This window comes from Miniopterus schreibersii (genome assembly GCF_964146895.1).
Source record: "Miniopterus schreibersii genome assembly, chromosome: 5".
NCBI classification, from domain to species: Eukaryota; Metazoa; Chordata; class Mammalia; order Chiroptera; family Miniopteridae; genus Miniopterus; species Miniopterus schreibersii.
Window position 1 is genome coordinate 27,525,274 of NC_138106.1, and position 22,387 is coordinate 27,547,660.

Here is a 22,387-nt window from a genome sequence, read left to right on the forward strand (position 1 = left end):
GCACAGTCTGACTCCTGATGCAACCTCTAAGCCATGCTACTTCCTGGGACTCTGAAAACAAATGAGATAAGCCACAAGCTCACAAATGAGCCCAAATTATGTCACGGTCACCTCTCACACAGGTTACTCTCCACGGGATTGCCAAACATGTTCTGGCTGCATTCTCTGCCAAGGTGGCATCTGGAGAGTCCTAAGCAGATGCCAGAGGCTATCATCATTCATTTACAGTCCCTGGTTTCAGAATTGAGAACAGGTTGATGATTTGAACATTTCAGTGCATATCTGCATTGGAAGAGGCGGTGTGTCCACCTCAGCATCCTTTCCCCTCCTCCCACGGAGCATCCTTTCTTCTCCTCCCACGGAGCATCCTTCCCCCTCCTCCCACAGAGCATCCTTTCCCCTCCTCCCACGGAGCATCCTTTCCTCTCCTCCCACGGAGCATCCTTTCCCCTCCCCCCACGGAGCATCCTTTCCCTTCCTCCCACGGAGCATCCTTTCCCCTCCCCCCACGGAGCATCCTTTCCCCTCCTCCCACGGAGCATCCTTTCCTCTCCTCCCACGGAGCATCCTTTCCCCTCCTCCCACGGAGCATCCTTTCCCTTCCTCCCACGGAGCATCCTTTCCCCTCCGCCCACGGAGCATCCTTTCCCCTCCTCCCACGGAGCATCCTTTCCCCTCCGCCCACGGAGCATCCTTTCCCCTCCGCCCACGGAGCATCCTTTCCCTTCCTCCCACGGAGCATCCTTTCCCCTCCTCCCACGGAGCACCCTTTCCTCTCCTCCCTCGGAGCATCCTTTCCTCTCCTCCCACGGAGCATCCTTTCCTCTCCTCCCACGGAGCATCCTTTCCCCTCCCCCCACGGAGCATCCTTTCCCCTCCCCCTACGGAGCATCCTTTCCCTTCCTCTCACGGAGCATCCTTTCCCCTCCCCCCACAGAGCATCCTTTCCCTTCCTCCCACGGAGCATCCTTTCCCCTCCCCCCACGGAGCATCCTTTCCTCTCCTCCCACCGAGCATCCTTTCCCCTCCCCCTACGGAGCATCCTTTCCCCTCCCCCTACGGAGCATCCTTTCCCTTCCTCTCACGGAGCATCCTTTCCCCTCCGCCCACGGAGCATCCTTTCCCTTCCTCCCACGGAGCATCCTTTCCCCTCCTCCTACGGAGCATCCTTTCCCCTCCCCCCACGGAGCATCCTTTCCCCTCCTCCCACGGAGCACCCTTTCCTCTCCTCCCTCGGAGCATCCTTTCCTCTCCTCCCACGGAGCATCCTTTCCTCTCCTCCCACGGAGCATCCTTTCCCCTCCCCCCACGGAGCATCCTTTCCCCTCCCCCTACGGAGCATCCTTTCCCTTCCTCTCACGGAGCATCCTTTCCCCTCCCCCCACAGAGCATCCTTTCCCTTCCTCCCACGGAGCATCCTTTCCCCTCCCCCCACGGAGCATCCTTTCCTCTCCTCCCACCGAGCATCCTTTCCCTTCCCCCCACGGAGCATCCTTTCCCTTCCCCCCACGGAGCATCCTTTCCCCTCCTCCCACGGAGCATCCTTTCCCCTCCTCCCACGGAGCATCCTTTCCTCCCTCCCACGGAGCATCCTTTCCCCTCCTCCCACGGAGCATCCTTTCCCTTCCTCCCACGGAGCATCCTTTCCCCTCCCCCCACGGAGCATCCTTTCCCCTCCCCCCACGGAGCATCCTTTCCCTTCCTCCCACGGAGCATCCTTTCCCCTCCTCCCACGGAGCATCCTTTCCCCTCCTCCCACGGAGCATCCTTTCCCCTCCTCCCACGGAGCATCCTTTCCCCTCCTCCCACGGAGCATCCTTTCCTCTCCTCCCACGGAGCATCCTTTCCTCTCCTCCCACGGAGCATCCTTTCCCTTCCTCCCACAGATCTGCCCCCTCAGGGTTAGTTGACCAGGCCATCAAATCTCAGCACATCTCAAAAAGAAGGAAATCAAGTGGGGCTGTATCCATGCAAGTTCCCCTCTCCCTTTATTACTGCTCCAAAGCCTATAAAAGCTTGTTAATTCTATGTTTATAGCAGGAATTTCTACTCATTGTTACCTGAGAAAGGAAGAATCAATTTAAGACACTTGACTTCAAAGATTCTATCCAATGAAGCCGGAATCCATTACTGTCATATCAGCTAAGTACTTAAAGTGCAACAGTCTGCATCTATAAAAGAAAATAGTGTCCACGCTTAGCAGGTGGGACTCAGCAGAGAACATGGAGACAGGATGCTGGCCTTGTTGCTGAACTGTACTTTGCAGAATTGATGAAGGAAGCGCCCCCTCCGCCTTGCTTGGTTCCCAGAATGCCACTGACCAGCCACGGGCCTTATCCCCCTACAGCTGTAAAAAAGGGACCACAAGAGCCAGTGAGCACTTGCTAAAGCTAATCAATATTTTCAAGCTAAAAACATAGACAAAGGTACCCATAGGCAGAGGAAAGGGATTTTTTTTTACCTTGTGCCCCCAAGACCCAGTTCTAGGCTAATACCTGTGACCTTCTCTGAGATACTCTGGGCTGCATGAGATACTCCTGGACCTTCACCTCTGAGGAACAGCTCAGCCCTTCCTTCAGTGCCAGGCCAGCCTGGCCACATGCAGAACCCCCTGTGGCAGTCAGGGCCTCGAGAGGGAGTCTATTGCCAAGGTTGCTCCCATCACTCCCAACCCCTATTAGGTAACTGGAATCCATGTGGCATCTGCTGCCTACACCTAGAGGTGATCCTTGACCTTCATCTGGTGCTCCTGGGTTAGGGGGAGAGATTCTTTCTCTTTCATATACTTGTCAAAAGTCAACTTAGAAGGTTCTAGATGACTTCGTTCAACAGATATTTGGGTGCTTACAATGTGCCATGAATGATAGGTGCTGAGGAAATCCAAGGGACTGATAACCAGCCAATTAGCTAGTCAGCTAGCCACACCATGACGTCACACAGCGCCCTCTATCCTGCCCTCCACCAGTCACTGGTGAAGCCGCCCCACACAGTGCCTTTTAGAGTCCACGGAACAAGAAGTGGAAACATAACTGCTGTACATTCACACTGACGTGTCGCCAATAAAGGTTCACCTGTGTCTCCTTTCCCAAGCCTGTGCTTATAAAGATGTTTATGGTCTGCTGTTAACGAACCACTTTAAAGTCTGAGGGGAGATAGAAAAGCAACAATTAAAGGCCATTTTACCATTTCAGAGCCCCTCTCTGCTTCTTCCCATTGAACTTCATAGGGCCCTAGGAGGTTTCAAATAACGCCGACATTAAGTTCAACGGCTGCCTGGGACACAGGTTTTTTTGATTTCTCAGGAGTCACTTTCTTCAGGTTTAATTTCCCAAAATTACAATCCCTCCTCTTGCCTCCTGAAAGCACACAAAATTTAAAACCAGTCCCCCATCCATTCAGTGCATAGTGGGGCTGCAGGATCCAAACAGGGTCACTCTAAGAATGTACCTTACACTGAGTGAGGCGTTAGGCATACAATGGGACACGGAGGTAAACCAGACACTATCCCTGTCCTTAAGACGCTTATAATTTACAGACACTAATGGCTATATGGATATAATTCTAAAACAACACAGCTGCAGGTGATATAAATAGTGTGAACAAAACAAGACAGAAGAACAAAATAGAGATTAACATTAACAAGGGGGGATGGGGTTCCTAGATAATGAACTAACCATAACGGACATGCTTTTTATAAGAAAGTATCTTAGTAACAGGGGTTTTTATGGATTGATCAGGACCACAAAAGGGAGAGTGGGTGGATTTATTCACATCTGTGGTGGGATCAATATCCCGACTGGACAGGGTTCACTGCTAGAGCTCCAAGTTCAATCCCAGCCTCATTCCAGCCCCAGCAAGTAAATTTCCAATCAAAAATTCAAATTCGTAAGTCTTTCCAAATCAGGAATACACTGCCTGAGAGTAGACAGTAGCTCCAACACTAGAAAGGTATTTCCACTATATATTTGGAGAACAGGAAGTTGCAATAGCACAATGTTTACATTTCATGTTTCAAAATCAGACCAACCTGGGTTCAAAACCAGTCTCCATCATTTTCAAGTCATTTAACCTAGGTCTCAGTTTCCACATCCATAAAATGAGAAGAATAATTGTACATATCACAAAATGAGTGCATTAATAAGACCACACTTTTACAATAATTGGCCCAGTACTTAATGCATGGCAAGTGGTCGCAAAGATTATTAGCTATTAACATTGGTATTACCATTAATACTGCTACAACTATTATTACTATACAACTTATGCTTCAGATCAGTGTTGGGTGCATCTACATGTTGGTGAGACCTAAGGCTTGGTACCTTGACCACATCATATTCTAGGAAATGCAAAGCTGAGGACCAAATCTCTCAGATTGCCCTACCTGCCTGGCAGCCCCACTCAGCACCTGGCACAAGTAGCCCCCAAAAGCTAAACATGTGCTCATCTCCACTGGTTTCATGAACATTCTACTGTTTCCTAGCTGCTGGGAAGGGAGGGCACACAGGGGCACACAGACCGAAGAAGCCTGTAGGTTGCTCCTGACAGTTCTCCTGTGCATAGTATGAGAGTATCCATAGTTTTTCCCTGTCTCTGCTCTTATGATACCCAAGACCATGCAAGCCTGAGGGATGGCCACAGCGATAATTAGCTCTGAGCCCCCACCCAGCTGTGCTACTTCAGGAAAGGTCTCCAGTCTCTCCCCTTCCCAACATTTCCCAGAGGGTGCTTTGTGGTCATGGTGGTTCCTGCAATTTCCAGCAACTCATTCCTCCTTGACAACTCACCCTTTCAGTCCTGCACTGTCACCCCTAGAGCTCAGCTCCTCTGCTCCCACAAAGTTGGAGACTCCCTTTCTCAAGGGACGACAGCTCTTTTTAACATCTCGTCTTCCTTGAATATCTACGCAGACGCCAAATGTCTTTGACCTTTATAAAAAGCAGCAGAAGACATGTCTAATTCTTCTGAGTTAAATTTGAAAAGTGAATAGCTGTTGCCCACATAGTTAGCGAATCAAAGATGGGGGTGGGGAGTCCCAAGCAGAAGCAGCAGCAACATGCACTGTCTGTCTTGCAGCTGGACTGTATCTCTTAGGCTCACCACTGGGTCCAGGGCCCTGGCATTGCTCCTAAGCAATTAGTTGGTGTTTATTAAATGAACAAGAGGCCTAAGTCAGCTAGGTGGATGTCAGCCACTGTGGTTTGTTCGAGTTTCTTTAAATGCAGACCACATGCATTCAAATTATGTGAAGACCACTGAGGTGCAGATTTGTGGGCCCCAGGCTTACTTACTGAACTAGAATTTGCAAATTAAAATCCCTCTAGTTGAGTCTTACACAGTCCTACAGACTGAGGTAGAGCAGTGAACTTCAAGCTTTTAGTCGCCATACGCTATAAGAAATACTTTCTTCATTGTGACCTAACACACACACATATACGATACATGCACAGTAACATTTTTCTACTCTACTCCAATCGAATTTTTCCAAAAGCTGCTTGCAACCCATTAAACTCAATCCACAAGTTGTTACAATTTGAAAAACACTGGGTTAAGTGTATAGCGAGGGAGTGGTATGGCAACTGCTGATATTGTAAAGAAGCGGGGAATGATTAGATCATAGAAGGCCTTGCGAAACTAAGGAGTTTAGCCTTATGCTGTAAGTCATGAGAAGTCAACCATTTCATTAATAATTAGATATGAGGATGAAAACAAAGCATAAGTTCTGCTTTTGTGGAAACTGCAGTCTCCTCTGGGGATAGAGGTGGAGACAAATAAATCATCCGTTAACAACAGGAACTGGAGGAGACTTCTAGGCACAGGGTGCAGCAGGCTAACAGCAAAGGTGAGCCACAGCCGTGGAAAACACACAGAAGTGAAAGCAGTTCAGTAAGGAATGGTATTAGACTAGAATAGTTATTCTAGTCCTGGCTTCAAAGTCCTCCTTTCTCTGGAAGGGGAGATAAATTATCTGGGCCACCTTATCTTTAAGAAAATTATTATAATTACATTTATAAAACATGAGAAGCCCTTCAGAATAAGGAATGACATGAAGAAAAGTAGTAGAAAGCAGGAGACAGGACCAGAGAGCCCGCCCCTCAAGGTGTTGAAGAGGTGGCCTTCCCAGAAATACCAGAGTAACCTGCCTGTGGAATTTGCACTCAAAGTGTCTGGACCTGGTCCAACTATGAAGCAATGTCTCAGGCATATTATATTTTAACAGCTTTATTGAAGTATAATTTACATACCATAAAATTCACTCATGTTACCACTATCCAATTTTAGAGCATATTCTATCACCTCAAAATATCCATGTGCCCATTTGTAAGCACTCCCTGCTTTCATCTCCAGCCCTAGCTAACCACTAATCTACTTTCTGTCTCTAAAGATTTGCCTTTTCTGGACATTTTATATAAACAGAATCCTTTGTGTCTGTTTCTTTCACTTAGCAGAAGGTCCACGTTGTCTCAAGGACTTAATTCCTTCTTATTGCCAAATAGTGTTCCAATGGGTCCCACCACATTTTGTTTTTCTTTTCATTAGTTGATAAACATTTGGGTTGTTTCCACTTTTTGGCTACTATGAATAATGTTTCTATATACAAGTTTTTGCCTGAACATATGTTTTCATTTCTCTTGGGTAATATTCAGAAGTGGAATTATTGGGTCATTAGAGTGAATTTATGTTTTAATTTTTTAGAAATAGCCAAACTGTTCTCCAAAGTGGCTTCACCATTTTACATTCCCACTAGCACTGTATGAGGGTTCCAGTTTGTCCATATTCTCAGGTATATTTCTAAATCCAGATTTACATTTATTATGGCATGAAGCATAGCCTAAACAAAGCTTTAACTAGTGGTTGTGTGAACTATGGAGTTCACGCCCTCATAATTTATTCACATTTCAAAATTCACTGAAATTTAGAAAAGAAGTGATGAGATGTTCACTTGAGACATGCTTGAAATCATTTAGTATCAAAATGCAAAGCCAACCAACCATGTAGACAGAATAGTCATAGAAAGTTTGATTGAAATATCTGTCAAAGGAGGTATCAGGGAACCAAGCATGACAAATGAAACTGTGCCTCAAACACTAAACAGAGTCTCCACAGGGACAAAATCTTAATTGTGAATCATGCAAACCAGCAGCAATTTACAGAAGGCAGACACCACAGCCAGGAACCAGGAAAGAAAGTTGGGGAACTATTTCTTTAAATCTGATGCAACCTGCATTGTGTCAGGTGACAAACTACAAAGCAGAGACCCTGCTTTCAGGAAAAGAAAGAAACAGACCTGGTCTCAAGGGGACATAGAATAGTCACAGGAATGTTCTAGCTGCTTTGAAAACCCCAGGTACCTTTTACAAACATAAACACAAAATAAAGGAGGGGGTGGGCACCTGGAGAACTGGCAAGAGAACTGACCACAGAGGCACACCAAGCTTTCAAACCCCTTCCGCTGGCTCACATTCTTCCAGTCTGGAAAACAAACCCACTATCTGGACCTTGTATCCAGGTCTCTCACATTTACTTTAAGTGTCCTACCTATGTCACTGAATGTGTATGACCCCCTCTCTTCACTGAGAGGCTTCCTCCCTGGCAGGAACTCTTTTTGTTCCTAGCAATGAGGACCTAAGAGGACCTATGCTAATCATCACTAGCACTTTTTCTGGTGCAATCAGTTAAGTGGAGGCTTAGGTACCCAGCTGGGCAGGTTCCAGGAGATTTCCCCTGCTAATTTTCAAGTCACTCAAGGAAAACAAAGGAGTAACTAAGATTGTGTTACCATGATTTTAAAGAAATACTGTTCCCCTTCCCTTCCCCACCCCCACCCCCCACCCCCGCCAAAATGTGTAGACTTCTGTATTTCACACTTTTACATCTGTTCTTCTCCAAAAATAAAAACTGTTTATATTCAAGGAATGATGACTACAATACCAGCACAAGTTATAAGTTTAAAATACTCACAGAGAGAACATACATATTGTTCCCACCCAAAAGTGTGTGCAATGTTCCTTCCCAAAGTAGCATCTGGGTGTTAAGCTCCAGGAGAGCATGGTACTGCTTTTGTTTATTTGTTTGCACAGAAAGAAAACTGAGTTCTTTCTGACTGGTGCTAGAGCTACCAGTTTAAAGAAAAACAGAAGACAGGGGGGCTTTTTAAGAACAACAAACACTTGGCTTTGACCTTATCAACCATTCCAGAGTAGGTCACCAGCATCAGAACCATCCGGATTCCACTGCTACCCAGGCTCTGACCTCTAACAGAGTCCTAGGAGTTCAACTGGAAAACCCCAGAACTCCCAAACTCAAAAAATAAAACCCTTTCAACTATGCAAATGACTACAAAGAAGCCATTTTGAACTTGGAGTTGTCTCAGGGCCTAAAACACCACCACTACTAGAAAGAAAACTGCCCCAGATAGAATTTTTTGAATGATGTAAATAATTCACTGCCCCCATCTAGAGAGTAATAATTCTGATTGAAATGCTTACACAACTCCCTGATACTTTAATAATATTCAGACCTCTTCTGAGAAAGTTGGGTCTGTCCTCACAATGGTCAATATTGCAAAAAACTTAATCATCTTTTTTTTCTTAAATATGTTTTTATTGATTTCAGAGAGTGGAAGGGAGAGGGAGAGGGAGAGGAAGAGAGAGAGAGAAACATCAATGATGAGAGAGAGTCATTGATTGGCTACCTCCTGCATGTCCCCTACTGGGGATTGAGCCAGCAACCCAGGCATGTGCCCTGACCTCGATCTCCTGGATCATAGGATCACGTTCAACTGCTGAGCCACACCAGCTGGGCAAAACTTAATCATCTTTAACCAGACATTTTTACATACAGTTTAATGATGATGATTTTATAATCTCTTTCCCTTTAAAATAGGTCTTCAAAGATGGGTCTTTGAATTTGATTTTTCAAAAGCATCTTCCCTGGTGGTGAGTATGAAATAAAATTTTGATATATGCTCACTACCAAGTTGTGTACAGAGTTGCCCTAACAATCATAATTAGTATCACCCTTCCCCCAAATAAAGAGGCATGCATAAGCAGTGTTCACTTAAAAACTGTAGATTAAATATCGACACGGGACACCTTTGTGGCTAGGTAAGAGATGTTTATGGATTGTTGTTACAAGAAAAGTCTGTGAGACTTCTCAGGAAGAAAATCCTTTAACCTGCTGTCTAGATTACAAACGTGCCTTCCATTTCCAAGTCTCAAAAAAACCAAACAACCCAAAGATTTCAGGCTTCAAACAAAAGTAAGGATGAAAGCTTCCAGGCAACTGTCAGCACCTCCTGGGGCCTTAAACAGGTTCCCTACAGGTCCATAGGGAAAAACAAGAAATTAACCCCAGGCTGATACAACTTCTATTCATGAGGGTGGGTATTTTCTGCCCCTGAATAAACTTGCTAATAAAAAGTTTTAAAAATTGGCAATGCAAAGAACAGTTCAGGATTATCTGTTGAAAGGTGTTGACTTTTCCATTTCAGCTACCCCCTTTGTTACAAACAATTCAAATGCCTATTAGTGTAAACTTTTAAATTCCATATTCCAAAAAGTATGTGCCTTCCACAATTTGAAGCCATGCCCCTTATGAAAAAGTTGCAGTCACCTTATATAAATCACTATTTCCTACTCAGCAACATTTTCAAGCATTCTCAAAATTCTGTGGCTATGTTCTGTGTTTTCCCAAAGCATCTTGTATATTTAGTAAATCATTTTTATGATTATTTCTTTAACATGAGTTTCTCTCATTCATCAAGCATTGAGATCCATGAGGACAGTGTGCACATGTGTCTTCATTACCATATCCTTAGCATCTAGCACAATACTAGGCACAAAGCAGATGCTCAATAAATACTGGCTAAATGAACAAACGAACCAGCATGAAAAACAAGAAGAAAACTGTTTTTTAAACATTTAGGCAGCGATTCTGAAACTCTAAATTACATCAAAATTACCTGGAGGGGCTTCCTCAAGCATAGGCTGCTGGGCCCCATTCCCAGAGTTTCTGATTCAGTAGGTCAGAGAGAGAGGTGGGATCCAAGAGATGATCAGGAAGCTGCTGATCTGAGGATCTCACTTTTAAGCAGTTAACCTCTCAACCAGCTCTCAGAAAATCCCAATGCACAGGATAACATTTACTGAGAACCTATCAGCTGCAGAATCCTCTGTTACCTACTAGATAAGCTGCACAGGTCCTTGCTCCAAACACTATTGAAATTGCCAACACAGGACATTCGTGCAAGGGGACAATACACAGACACATGTTCAAAACAGCAAGAAGTCATTAGTACAGTTAAACTAAAGACATTTCATTTCTCCAATGCATTTCTTTATGATGTATCCTACTGTGCAGTTTAATCTATTCTTCTCACATAGAAATTACTAAACCACAATGCATAGCCATTCTTCCTTGCACTATCCCACTTCATTTCACTTACTAATGGAAGTTTCATCTGAGGCCAGGGCATGAAATGTAGTGAGAGAGCCCTTTTTAAAGCTTATTTATGTTGTCTGTATTTTACTGTCTATAAGGACTAGGGCAATGATCAACACTCAGTCCTTAATGATCAGAAATCAAGCAGAGGCAATAATTTAGAGTGTCCCCCAAAAATGTATACACACTTTGAATATTTATTAGTTCCAGTGGGTTAAATCTGAAAGGGAAGAAACATTAGAATTAATAAATATTCAAAGTATGTATACATTTTGGGGGACATCCTGTATATATATAAATCCACCACCAGGTTGAACAAAAGGATATACAAAAACAACCCAACGGTATCCCAAACTCTAACTCTCCCATCATTGCACAGGTTTCTAAAGCACAGCTGGCATTACCTTTCAAATGCATACCTTTTTCATGACCCTGTTATAGATTTAAGTGCATTTATACCCAGTTTATAATCAGAGAAGAGATTTAATTAGGTAATGTTTGCAAGTACTTTGAAGATATAAAGTGCTCCATAAATGCTAACTATTATTATTATTATTTAAATACAATTTGCAATTACTGCTTACAACTTATTCCACCCAACAAACTGCTATAATATGATTTTAGGCAGCTAAAAAAAACACACCTAGAAGTAGAAATGATGAAACCATGTCCATGTAAAGCTCTGGATTTTTACCCTAGGCATAAATTATTTATAGGTATTTTAAATGGAGGTTATAAAATCTAGTAAATCAAGGCAATTGAACCTCTGCCAGACTGACAACCACAAAGTTGTGTTGACTTTAACAGTTTCTTACTTATAAACTAGGTGGAAAGTAGATGGTGGTTCAAAACACAGGGCTCTTTACTCTTGTCTTCCAGCTCCATCTTCCATTTTCTCTATTATAATTTTTAAATGTCTATATCCATCTAAAAAAAGTGTAACTCAAAGTAGATAAAGGCTTGAGAATGGCCCTTGCTTTATAAAGCATGTCTTCTGGCTCATTTTGCTGTCTTCTGTGATGATCACAAATTTGGTGGTTTACAATTCTTAAAAAAGTGGAAACCTTTGAACCTGATTCCATATGTCTTCCATACACAGTTGTTGGATGATTTTCCAAAGAGAATGACATTAAATGTAAACATCCCTTATATACAAGGTCCTAGGAAATCACTGCTAATCCCAAAATGGCTTGTATTTTATGATTTAGGCAATAAAAAGAACAATTAACATACTCTAAACTGACTTGATATTGAAAAACACAAAATCACAAGGAAGAAATACCTTAGAAATAAAACACCACTCACTATGCTCATCAAAAAGATCTTGTTCCCCAAACACAAAGCTTCTGGAAAATCTGTGAACCCCAGGGAAAGAATACATCAGGTAATTCTGATGTCTTGACAAGGTCCATTAGTCAAATAATGGCTGTGCGAGTCACTATGGGCAATGGCTTTGGTGCAGGTCAGTTGTAAGCTTGGCCATTTAGTTAGTTACTCTATGACCTTTAGTAAATTAATTGATTTTTCTAAGCCTCATGTGTTCATCTGAAAGTGATATACACCCATCTCACAGGAAATTGGGAGGTAATTTGACAATGTCAAGAGCCCTAGAGATCATTTGTACAGTTTCATTGTAAATAACACTTTTAAAAAGTTATTCTAAGGAAATAGACATGTGTACAAAGACTTGCGCATAGGATGTTTATCAAAGCACTATTTATGAGAATTGAAAAGTTGGAAATAACCAAAAGATTCAATAGGAATTGGTTAAATATATCCTCTCAATAAAATGTGTCCAGCCGGCATGGCTTAGCAGTTGAGCATCGACCTATGAGCCAGGAGGTCAAGGTTCGATTCCCGGTCAGGGCACATGCCCAAGTTGTGGGCTTGATCCCCAGTAGGGGGCGTGCAGGAGGCAGCCAATCAATGACTCATCATTGCTGTTTCTATCTCTCTCCCTCTTCCTCCCTTCCTCTCTCTGAAATTAATAAAGATATTTTAAAAAATAAAATAAAATGCTAAGCAGTCATTAAAAACATGATTAAAATTTTGAATACTAACAGAATACCTAAAGAAATTTAAAATTCCATACTAAATGGAATGATAATTTCATTGTGGTTATATACTTTAGGCATGATAATTTCATTGTGGTTATATATTTTAAGTATTTATCTTTTAGAGATGGATACTGAAATATTTACAAATCAAATAATATGAGGTTTCAAAATAATATAGGGTAGAAAGTGGATGGGGGTGTAAATATAAGATTAGGCACAAGTGGGGAAACTCTTCAGTTGGAGACTCATTCTACTATTTTGTCTACTTTTTTTAAAAGCTGATTTGAGAGAGAGAGAGAAACACCGATTTGTTGCTCTACTTATTTATGCATTCATTGGTTGATTCTTGTATGTGCCCTGACCAGGGATCAAACCCGCATCCTTGGTATATGGGGACAACACTCTGAACAACTGAGCTACCCGGTGAGGATCCTCTGTCTACTTTTTTATATAACAGTTTTATTTATTTATTCACATTCCATGAAATTCACCCTTTTGAAGTGTACAAGTAATTTTTAGTATATTCACAGTTAACAACCATCACCACTAACTAATTTTAGGACATTAGCAGTCACTTCCCACTCTTCCTCTCTCCTCTAGCTCCAACAACTACTAATTTACTTTCTGTCTCAATGGATTTGTCTATTCTGGACATTTCATATAAATGGAATCATATAACCCCAATAAATTCAATAAAAAAGAAAAATAAATAAATGGAATCACATAATACGTAGTCTTTTGTTCTGGTTTCTTTCACTAAACGTAAGATTCACCCATGTTATAGCATGTATTTTTCTACTTTTCCATAAGTTTAAAATTCCCCATGATAAAGAGTTTTTAAAATTATGCTATAAAAAAACATTAATACATGCAAAGAATCTGATTTTTAAAAACAGGATGCAGATAATATATATGATATAATCTTAGTTTTTTTAATTATCTATTTAGCTATGCATAGAAAAAAATCAGTAAGCCATATACAAAATGTATACTTGATTATCACTGGGAATCATGCATTCTTTTGTTTTTTCTCCATTTTCCACATTTTCTGCAAAGGCCATGCGTTGCTTTTATAATGAGAACTAGAAGAAGCTTTAAGAGAATAAACAAATTTTTAATAATTAATCAGTCTTTGCTCCATTCACAATCTATATTTTCTGAGTTTGGAGCCCCAGGGGTCCTCCTGGTAGAGATTCCTAAGAAAATCAAATATATGCACTGTTTTCATGAAGCCTACTGTGTAGCAGTAAATATAATCCAAGATAGAAAGTTCTGAATGTTCTAAAAGAGGTGTGAAGTCAGTTCTGGGAGGGTTTACAAGTGGAAGGGATAACGTCTAGCTGAGAGAAACCAGGGATGGTTTTGCAGAACAGGTGGCATATGAACATTCTGTTAGGGTAGTAGGTACAGAAAAGGAGACTAGGCAGGACACCCCCCTAAAGAGCATCCCTGGGAAGAAGGAAGATGCTCCCTGTGGCAGGAGTGAGGGAATGGTCATTAAAAGTGTAGCATGTGGTGGGAGGCTCAGCCAGATGAATGAGCACTGGTCTCGAGGCTCTGCTGGAGAGGGTTTTAGGAAGGCTAACACGGCTGCAGTGTCCAAGGGACATCAGTCAGGAGCAGGCTAGCGGTAGAAACATAGGAACCAAATCTTGTCAAGATGGTAACTGCAGCGGTGGTGGGGAGGAATAGAGACAATAGTTATTAAAAAGGATTTTTAAGATTGGTGTGGAATAAAATGTGTTTTGAGAATTTCAAGGCACCCACCAGAGACAGCCTGGGCAAGCACAAAGTGAATAGAGAATCATCTTTCTCTAAAGGGAAATAAGCTTCCAACCAGAATGAAAGAAATTACAAGCGGAATTCATCCAACATTTTCTATTTAAGTCCTCCCTCTCTCTCCACTAGGAACCTTATATTTATATATGCAGAATAACATTTCATTCAAAAAATATCACCCAGATTTTCTTGGAATTCTCAGCACACTGCTAGTTCAAGTCCTGTTCTCAGAGAGCGACTTTCCCCACAGAAATAGAAGAACCAATCTGACATCAAAGCATCTTTCAGGCACAAATTATCCCAAATTCCATCAGAAACACAGACTCAGAGATGGGCTGTGCCCAGCTGGGCATGGCAGCCATGATTCGACCACAGTAGCTCAAAGCTGGGTGGACTTTAGAACCACTGTCACTGAAAGAAAGATGGCATAGAACAAGTAGGGCACAGGAGATTAACTGCAGGGCAGACACACAAAAAGATGAAAGGGACAACCAGCAAAACTCAAAATTACAAGATTTCAAAGAGCCTTAAAGATAACGGGGGAAATGTGATATTTCCATGAAGGAAAAGTGTTGCATATTCTTTCATCAACAAAATACTCCATGACCTACTAAGTAGATAATTATGAAACAGCAAACCATGACTTATATTAACTTTTGTACTAAGATTACTCCAATTAATAATGAAAACCAAAAATGATTATGCAGATTTCTCTGATGTTCTGATAACTACCACTGCACCCTATTTTATTATGAGGCAATGTCAAGGCAAAGAAAAAACCTGTTTAATAGCTCTAAAGTACAGCAAATATATCTAATTTTAAAACTGCTATGCTAATTTAATTTTAAGATACCATTATCATTTCCTGCAACTTTACTAAACTCTCTTTTAAGGCTAAATTTAAGTGATCTTGGGTAATAAATTAATAATGATTGAAGATTTCTTTAAGCCTCATGAGACCTTTGACCAGAACGTTTTAAACTTTTAAACACTGGACTAGTAGTGTACCATTTTAGATGCCCACTCCCCCTACCCCAATCCCTCTAAACAAATTTTGAAAAGGCACAGGCACAATAAAGGTGTTTTTAGTTGAATAATAATTAATCCATTAAGAGAAACAGCTTTTTTGAAAAGAAAAGAGAAAAGAAAAGAAAAATTAGAAGATTTTTTTTAATGAATAATGCTGATACTTGATACAGGTTTAGAAATGTGCCGATCTCCTAAAAGCTTCTGGGCTGAGTTCACCTCATATGTAATAAATGCTGATACGGGCAAAGGTTTACCCAGGCCATCAGAGAAACATACAAGGTCATATTGAAGCAAAAAGGAAAAGATATTATTTAAAAGGACCTTTTTCTCAGGATCATTTTCAATTAGGTATAATCATTGGGATCAAATGTTGATGGAATCAAGTTTCCCATAAAATTCTATTTAATCATGGACTAGCATATTGGTATAGTGCTTTATAGTTTTGAAAGCATTGCTATAAATAATTTGATTTTTGAAACTAGCATATGAAGAAGGCAAGCAGTTGTGATCATTCCCACAACTAATAACACATGGACATAGAACTCAGTGCTTAGTCCACTCCATTCACTCACTCACTCATTCATGCATTTATTCAACTAACTGGGACTATGGACTCAAAGATTAGCTTCTGGCCTAAGGGAGCCCACAGTTTAGTGATCAGGCAGAAAGAAAACTGCACACCATTTATAATACAAGCATGAAACGTATAGTGGGAAAGATGCATACAAGTCTCCCAGATGAAGTCGATTATTAAATCTAGGGGTTTAAATTTTATAGAATTTATTGGGGTGATACTGCTTAATAAAATTATAAAGGTTTCAGGGGTACAATTCTATAATGCATCATTAGTATATTGTATTGTGTGTTCACCACCCCAAGTCAAGTCAAGTCTCCTTCCATCACCATTTATTCCCCCTTTACCTTCTTCAACCTCCCCCACCCTTAAATCTAGGTTTTGATGGGGAAGGAAATAGCTAGGCCCAGAAGGAAGTGAGGGGTTGGGGAAAAGACAAGCAGAGGCCATTTAATCCTGTTCAAATAGAAAAGTGAGTGTGCGTCCTGGCAGAAACTTAAGAGTATGAAGTCAGCAGCAACCAGTCTTGGCCTTGAATGCCTTACTCTTTGGACCAAGCTAAGGACAACCAAAGTGCTCAGATTCAGATACATGCTAATCTCCAAAAAGCTTTCTGGGCTGACCTCACCTCATCTGTAATAAAACATGCTGGTGGCAAATCTCATTTCTTTTAAAATGGTGGTGTCTTGAAGGAAGAGTGACTCAAGCCCTGGGCTTAAGTAAGGAGATTGTTTTCTGTAGCCTATATGTATACACATATTTCATATACCCACATGGATAGATTATAACCATAGTACTATATATAAGTATCCACATAGATTATACAAAACATACCTAAAAGCTAAAACCTCTCATGCAGAAATATTTGAATAATGTGTATGCCTAGATGACCCCTGGGACATGTTCAGATGGAGATGGGTTACGGAGAGAGGTTACCACACAGGACAACCGTCTGTCTTAGACAATTGGGACAGTCATTTCCCTGCAAAGAAGAATCTGAAGGAGGGCTGGACAAGATGAATTCCAAAAGTACCTTAAAGCTCCATGGTTTAAATATTATGAGCTTACCTGCATAAAGTAGTTTCTCTATTCTTGAGCTATAAAATTCCATTTCCCTGGTGAAATTATTCCTCTCTGCCATTTTTTTCGCAATTGGGCAGAAAACATATATTGATTTCTGATTCAACCACAGACAATGTGACTTAAAGAAAAGTGCATTGAATGAGGAGTCAGGAAACCTAGGTACTCTGCCCAAACCACCCAAGAGGGAAGGGGACTGGGGCTGTGTGACCTTGGGCAACAGACTTCACTTCTCTGGGCTTCAGTGTCCCGAGTATTAAATGAAAAGAGTGGTTAAGTGTTCTACGATTTTCTCCCAGCTCTAAATCTATGAATTCATCCCCTTCCCCCAAGACTTAATTCATCTCCAGAGCTCTAAAAAATCAGGTCTAATAATACTGGATTAAAATAATCTCTTTCCTAACCAAAAATCCTGTTTTATCTTACTTTTAAAAACCACCCAAATCTTGCATAATTTAAGTGATCAGTGCTATCACTGGTTGCTCTGGTTTAAATTATGCATTGTTGCTATTTGGGGAAAATTTAGACGGGGTTCAGTCTGGGATCACTGACTGAGAACAATAAGCCCCCAAAATGAGAAGAAAAAAGGCCTCTCCAGACAGGATCAGCTTTTAATGCACTGAGCATAGGGTTTACAAAAAGAGCATTGATTGTGTACATTAAAGAGCCACCGAAACAGCAAGGGGCTGGTAAGGCTGCAGCAAATTCTCCTAGAAGCCACTGACCTTGGCTGCATTTCAGGGGTCAGGCATTCCCAGGAGGTTCTCAGCAGGCAAGCTTTACTGAGAGTTTAGGAACAAATGAGACCTCTCATCTAGATGAGCCCACTTCTCCTAATTGGGGAAGACAGAGACGGATGACCTGCCCTCTGATTTGTGGAGATTTCCTATGTGGCCTTTGGACCCACGCCTGGCATGCACACTTCACCCACGACAAGACTGGTCACAGACCCCAGCCCTGCAACTGTCTCCACATTACATTTAAACCCTCCAGCCAGCACTTCCCCAATCTCCAGGCCCGCCGGGGCCCTCCCTCTTTCCACACCTCCTGCAGGCAGGAATACAGAGGCAGAGCACTAAGCCCAAGCCACAAAGAGCAATTTCAGTGAATCCGGCAAAGATATCTTTTCACAATACAGATCTCAGGAGCGCAGGTTTCTCATGTGCGAATCGCACTCCAAGCCAGCCGGGGAGCCCTCATGGTTGCTCATAAGCCTGCAGGCTCTGTGCTCAGAATCTCAGAAAAACCTTCCCCCAGGAAAAACCACGAAGGACACCTCCCGCCAAGCCGGATTTAAAATCACATCAGGGCGCTTTCCATTAAAGGAGCGATGTCGAGATTCCGGCTCGGGGAAATCGTAAGCCTTGCCCATTGTTCAGACGCCTTCCCCGGCCTTTGCCACTTTCTCCTACCCTGAAAGTCTGGACCATCCATCCACCTGATTAACCGGCTGGCAGCAACTCCCAGCGCAGAAAGTAGGGCAAATGCATAGTCTGTAAAGCAGGAAGCCACAGACTCTGCCAAGGCACCCACCCTGTTACCAACCCCCACCCCGTTCTGCATGTGGCATTTCGGCGCCAGGGAAATAGACAGCTTACTGTAATAACGCATGAATGAGCTTTTGCTGCCCAACTATCAAAAAAGCTAGTTACAAATGGCATCTCTGTTCCTTCTCAACCCCTAGCAGAAACCTCGCCTCTGGATGCCAGGATTAAGGAGAGGGGGAGGAGTAGTAAAAACGGGGGGGGGGGGGGTAAGGAGAGGGGATTAATGAGACTAAAGAAAAAGTGACACTTTGACCAGAAAGGCAGCTTTTTAACCGTCGAGAAGTAAGCAATGTCGGGAGAAGTACTGAAGATTCAGGTGCATAACCCCAAGATTTAGCATCCATCTAACAATGTATTCCCTCCGGAGGGCGTGTGAACTTGCCAGCTTCACCCATCCTGCGTGTCCCCGTTTTGACAGCCACCATCAATTCGGTCTCACCGACCCTCCATGTCTCAAGTATATGCAGTTTGTTTTTTTGTTTGTTTGTTTGGATCAGGAGAGAAGTCCTTAAATTGGCGTCCGATCCTTCTCAGCCCCCTTCCCCCCCCCCCCCCCCCCGCTGCTGTGGCCACCCCCACCCGTCACCCCCTTCCTGGCAGGCAGCATCTAATTAAAATGGCAAGAAAGCTCTGCCCCCTTCCCCGAAGAAGTGTGTCGGGATTGGGGAGTGGGGGTGGGGAGGCGTCGAGGCTGCGCTCGGATTCCTGGTGTTCTGGTCTCAAAACAACAGCAAAATGGATTCTATATGGGTGATGTCTCAGTCGATACAATGAAGCGGCGTCCGAGGCAATTCACGCGAAGGTAAACGCAGACCTTGCGTGGGGCTGGGGGCTGGGAGGTGCTCTACAAAGGACTGGCCACAGACACAGGGACACGCGCGCGCGCGCGCACACACACACACACACACACACACACACTCTCCCGGGAGTTCCGGTCTGGCTGGGGAGAAGCAGAGAACACATCCCTTTTCACCTGCTTAAGTTCAGCCATAAAAATTGAAATGTCACAGCCACAAAGTCAGAAAGCACAGGCAGGGCCGAGCTGGAACCATAAATAAAGGTGAGTGGCAGGCTGGTCTCAGGAGTCGGGGCGCCGAAGGCAGGCAGGGAGGAAGGGCCCGCAGTTGCATCTACAAGACCAGCAGAGCCACAGCTGCCCCCGTGGGGACGCGGGCTCGGCTCCGTGAGGTCCGCCAGGCTCACCCTGTCACCGTGCAGGTGGCTGGAAAACGCGGGGGGCCGGTGCCTTTATTCACGCTGTTGTTATTCTTTTCGCAGAAAGAGGCAGTCGGGTCTCGCGCCTTGGCACGAGACGGCTGCCCCGGGTTTGTGTACACACACACACACACACACACGCACACCCGCACACACGCACGAGCCTTTCATTTTAATGCGCTCACACGGCTCGGAGATGAAACCGGCATTAGCTCCACGCGCTCCCAGGGGGTTCTCGGCCACCACCAAAGGAGGGCGCGTACCGCACAGCCCCAGCCGCTGGGACTCAGCCCCGAGCGCCTCAGCAGCTCCCAAATCCAAACCAGAACCCAGGTTTCCTCCGCGGCGCTTTCGCCCACCTCCACCCCCAACCCCAGCCCCAGCCCACGCGCCCTGCCCGTTCACCCAGACCCAAACCACGGGAAAACCGGAAAACGTGTCCTGCTCACCCTCAGAGCCGAGAGATCGATCTCATCCAGGCTGCGAGCCGGCGAGTCGCTCGCCATGTCTACTTCTTCGCCGGAGAAATGGACCAAAACCACCCCGAAGCTTCTCCCTTGGAAATTCCACCTTGGTCTATTTCACTCGCGTCCTCATGCGGGTGTCGCGCCAGAGGCCCCAGGGCCCAGCCTCCCCCGCCCACCCCAGATCCACAGCGCCGGATCCCGATCCTCCGCGCCTGGTTCCGCGGGGTCCCGGAGCCCAACCTGCGCGGATCTCCAAGTCGGGAGCCGCGGTGCGTGTGGGCTGTGCGCCCTGATCAGCTAAGGGCGCCTGGGCTGCGTGGGTGTATTTAAATGGGACATGCTTCTTTGCTTGTGCGTGGATGGCGGCTGCATTGGCTGTTATAATGAGACACATCAACTCCTCCACTCAGCTGGGGATGGGGGTGGAGAACCACTGTCTATCATCGCTTCCTGGGAGGAGTAAAGGGGGAGGGGAGGAGGCGTGGTCTCCGACTCCGGAGAGGCCACGCTTCCTGACCCGGTCCCTCTGCACCAGCGTGGATGGGGGAGGGGAGGGCACCCTTCCGGCTGGATCTGAAAAGCTGTTTCTAAACCCTACCGTGCTTATCCTAGGGGTAGAGGGGCTATTTGGATACACACATTTTTGTGTGTTCCAATTCGTGCGCTGCAGAAATATGGCCATTCAATCACATACAGGGGGGTTTCTCGGAAGGGTTCAAATGCTCCAGCACTGAAAAAATGCAGGGGGGAAAAGCGACGCCCCTCCCTCCCCCATTCATTATTCGTGGGGCTGGAGTAACGCAGGCTGGTGCAACCGGTGCATATAAGGACTTGTGTGCAGGGAAGGGGATCCGCCTCCAGCCGCAAACGAATGGGGGAGAAGCGCACTCGCAGAGTTCGCCCAGCCCCGCGCCCGGGCAATTTGCCCCAGCCGCCGGGTCCGCTCCGCCAGCGGTCCCCGGGATCCCGGACGGCTGGTCACTCGCCGCGTCGGGGCTGGGAAGGTTTGCCAGAGGCGGGAAAGCTGGGAATCTGAGCTTCCCCTTGGCATCGCCACACCCAGGACCTGCCCGTGCCGCAATTCCCTACGGAAACGACCGAATTGAGACGAGACGCTTGTTCTCTGGGCGCAGCGGCTTGTAAGGCTCCAGGTAACTCCAAGGCAGCGCTGGGCGCGGCAGGACGCGCCGCCTGGGGACCCTGCACGGCGTGTCCGCGGCCGACCTACCCAGATTGATGGAGAAAGTTTGGCTGGCGGGTGAGCTTTCACATGCGAGATGCACGGCCAGGGAGCGATTCCACTCCTCCCGCTTTCTCATTTAAAGGCTGAATGTTTACGGCGGTAAAGACATTCTGTAACCAAGAGTGTGAAGTCACTTCCCGCCGTCTCCCCCGCGCCCCGCCAGCCCTTCCTCTGCAGCCTCGGCCCCTCGAAACCCAAAGGAAGAAATGGAGCAATCGAACTTTCCCCCAGATACAGCAGGAGCTTTGGGAGCATCACGCCTGCACCCCTGTTAAGCTGGGAATTTACGCCTGGCCGAAAGCACTAAGGGCTTTTTAACCGCGGGGTGTGCAGATCAGCTTCAGAAGGAGGCTGTTGAAGGAGCGCGCGGGAGCCAGGGCCGCTCCTTCGCCACGGCCGCAGACAGCAGGAGACTGTCCAGCAGCGTTCCCTACGCGCTCTGCCGGGTTTGTTAACGTTACTGTGTTTATTTACATGCGCTGGGGATCGGGAAACTCGAAAATGGCTCCAACATCTCAAAGGCCGCAAGAGTTTAGGATCTTTTGCCAATGAAACGTCAAACGTTTAAACGTGTTATATTCAAAACGCTCCATCTGATGTCTTATTTTTTAAATAAAATCATCTAGGTCGAGGTGATAAGTGATGTGCAGTGTGACACCAAGTAATGTAGAAATGACGTAAAAAAACAATCATTTCCCACATCATTGCCCTTATTTTTTTTCTTTTTGCCCCCCCCCCCCGTTTTTTGGGTTTTTTTTTAACCTTTAAACGGGATGACAGGTTAATGTATTGTCTCAGCGTTGAAAGAAAATAATTTAAGGTCAGGTATTGAACAGAACTGTTTCTAAAACTCCAACCATATTTAAAATGAGATAAACGTATTTTTTTCATGGAGAGCCTACATTTTATACCTCAGATTGTATTTGAAGCATCACAAATGGATCTTTTCTCCCGGT

General features: G+C 44.6%; 1 protein-coding gene across 5 annotated transcripts in view; it reads right to left on the reverse strand.

The window, feature by feature from the left end:
• The window catches only part of TNIK (TRAF2 and NCK interacting kinase), a 302,339-nt gene extending 281,743 nt beyond the window's left edge, over nucleotides 1–20,596 (reverse strand). For all 5 annotated transcript variants that reach the window (XM_081138204.1, XM_081138203.1, XM_081138202.1 and 2 more), the window contains exon 1: nucleotides 20,171–20,596. In XM_081138204.1, the coding sequence (XP_080994330.1) occupies nucleotides 20,171–20,227 (57 nt within the window). In that variant the 5' untranslated portion in view covers nucleotides 20,228–20,596. The remainder of the gene's footprint in view (nucleotides 1–20,170) is intronic.
• Between the last annotated feature and the right edge of the window lie 1,791 nt (nucleotides 20,597–22,387).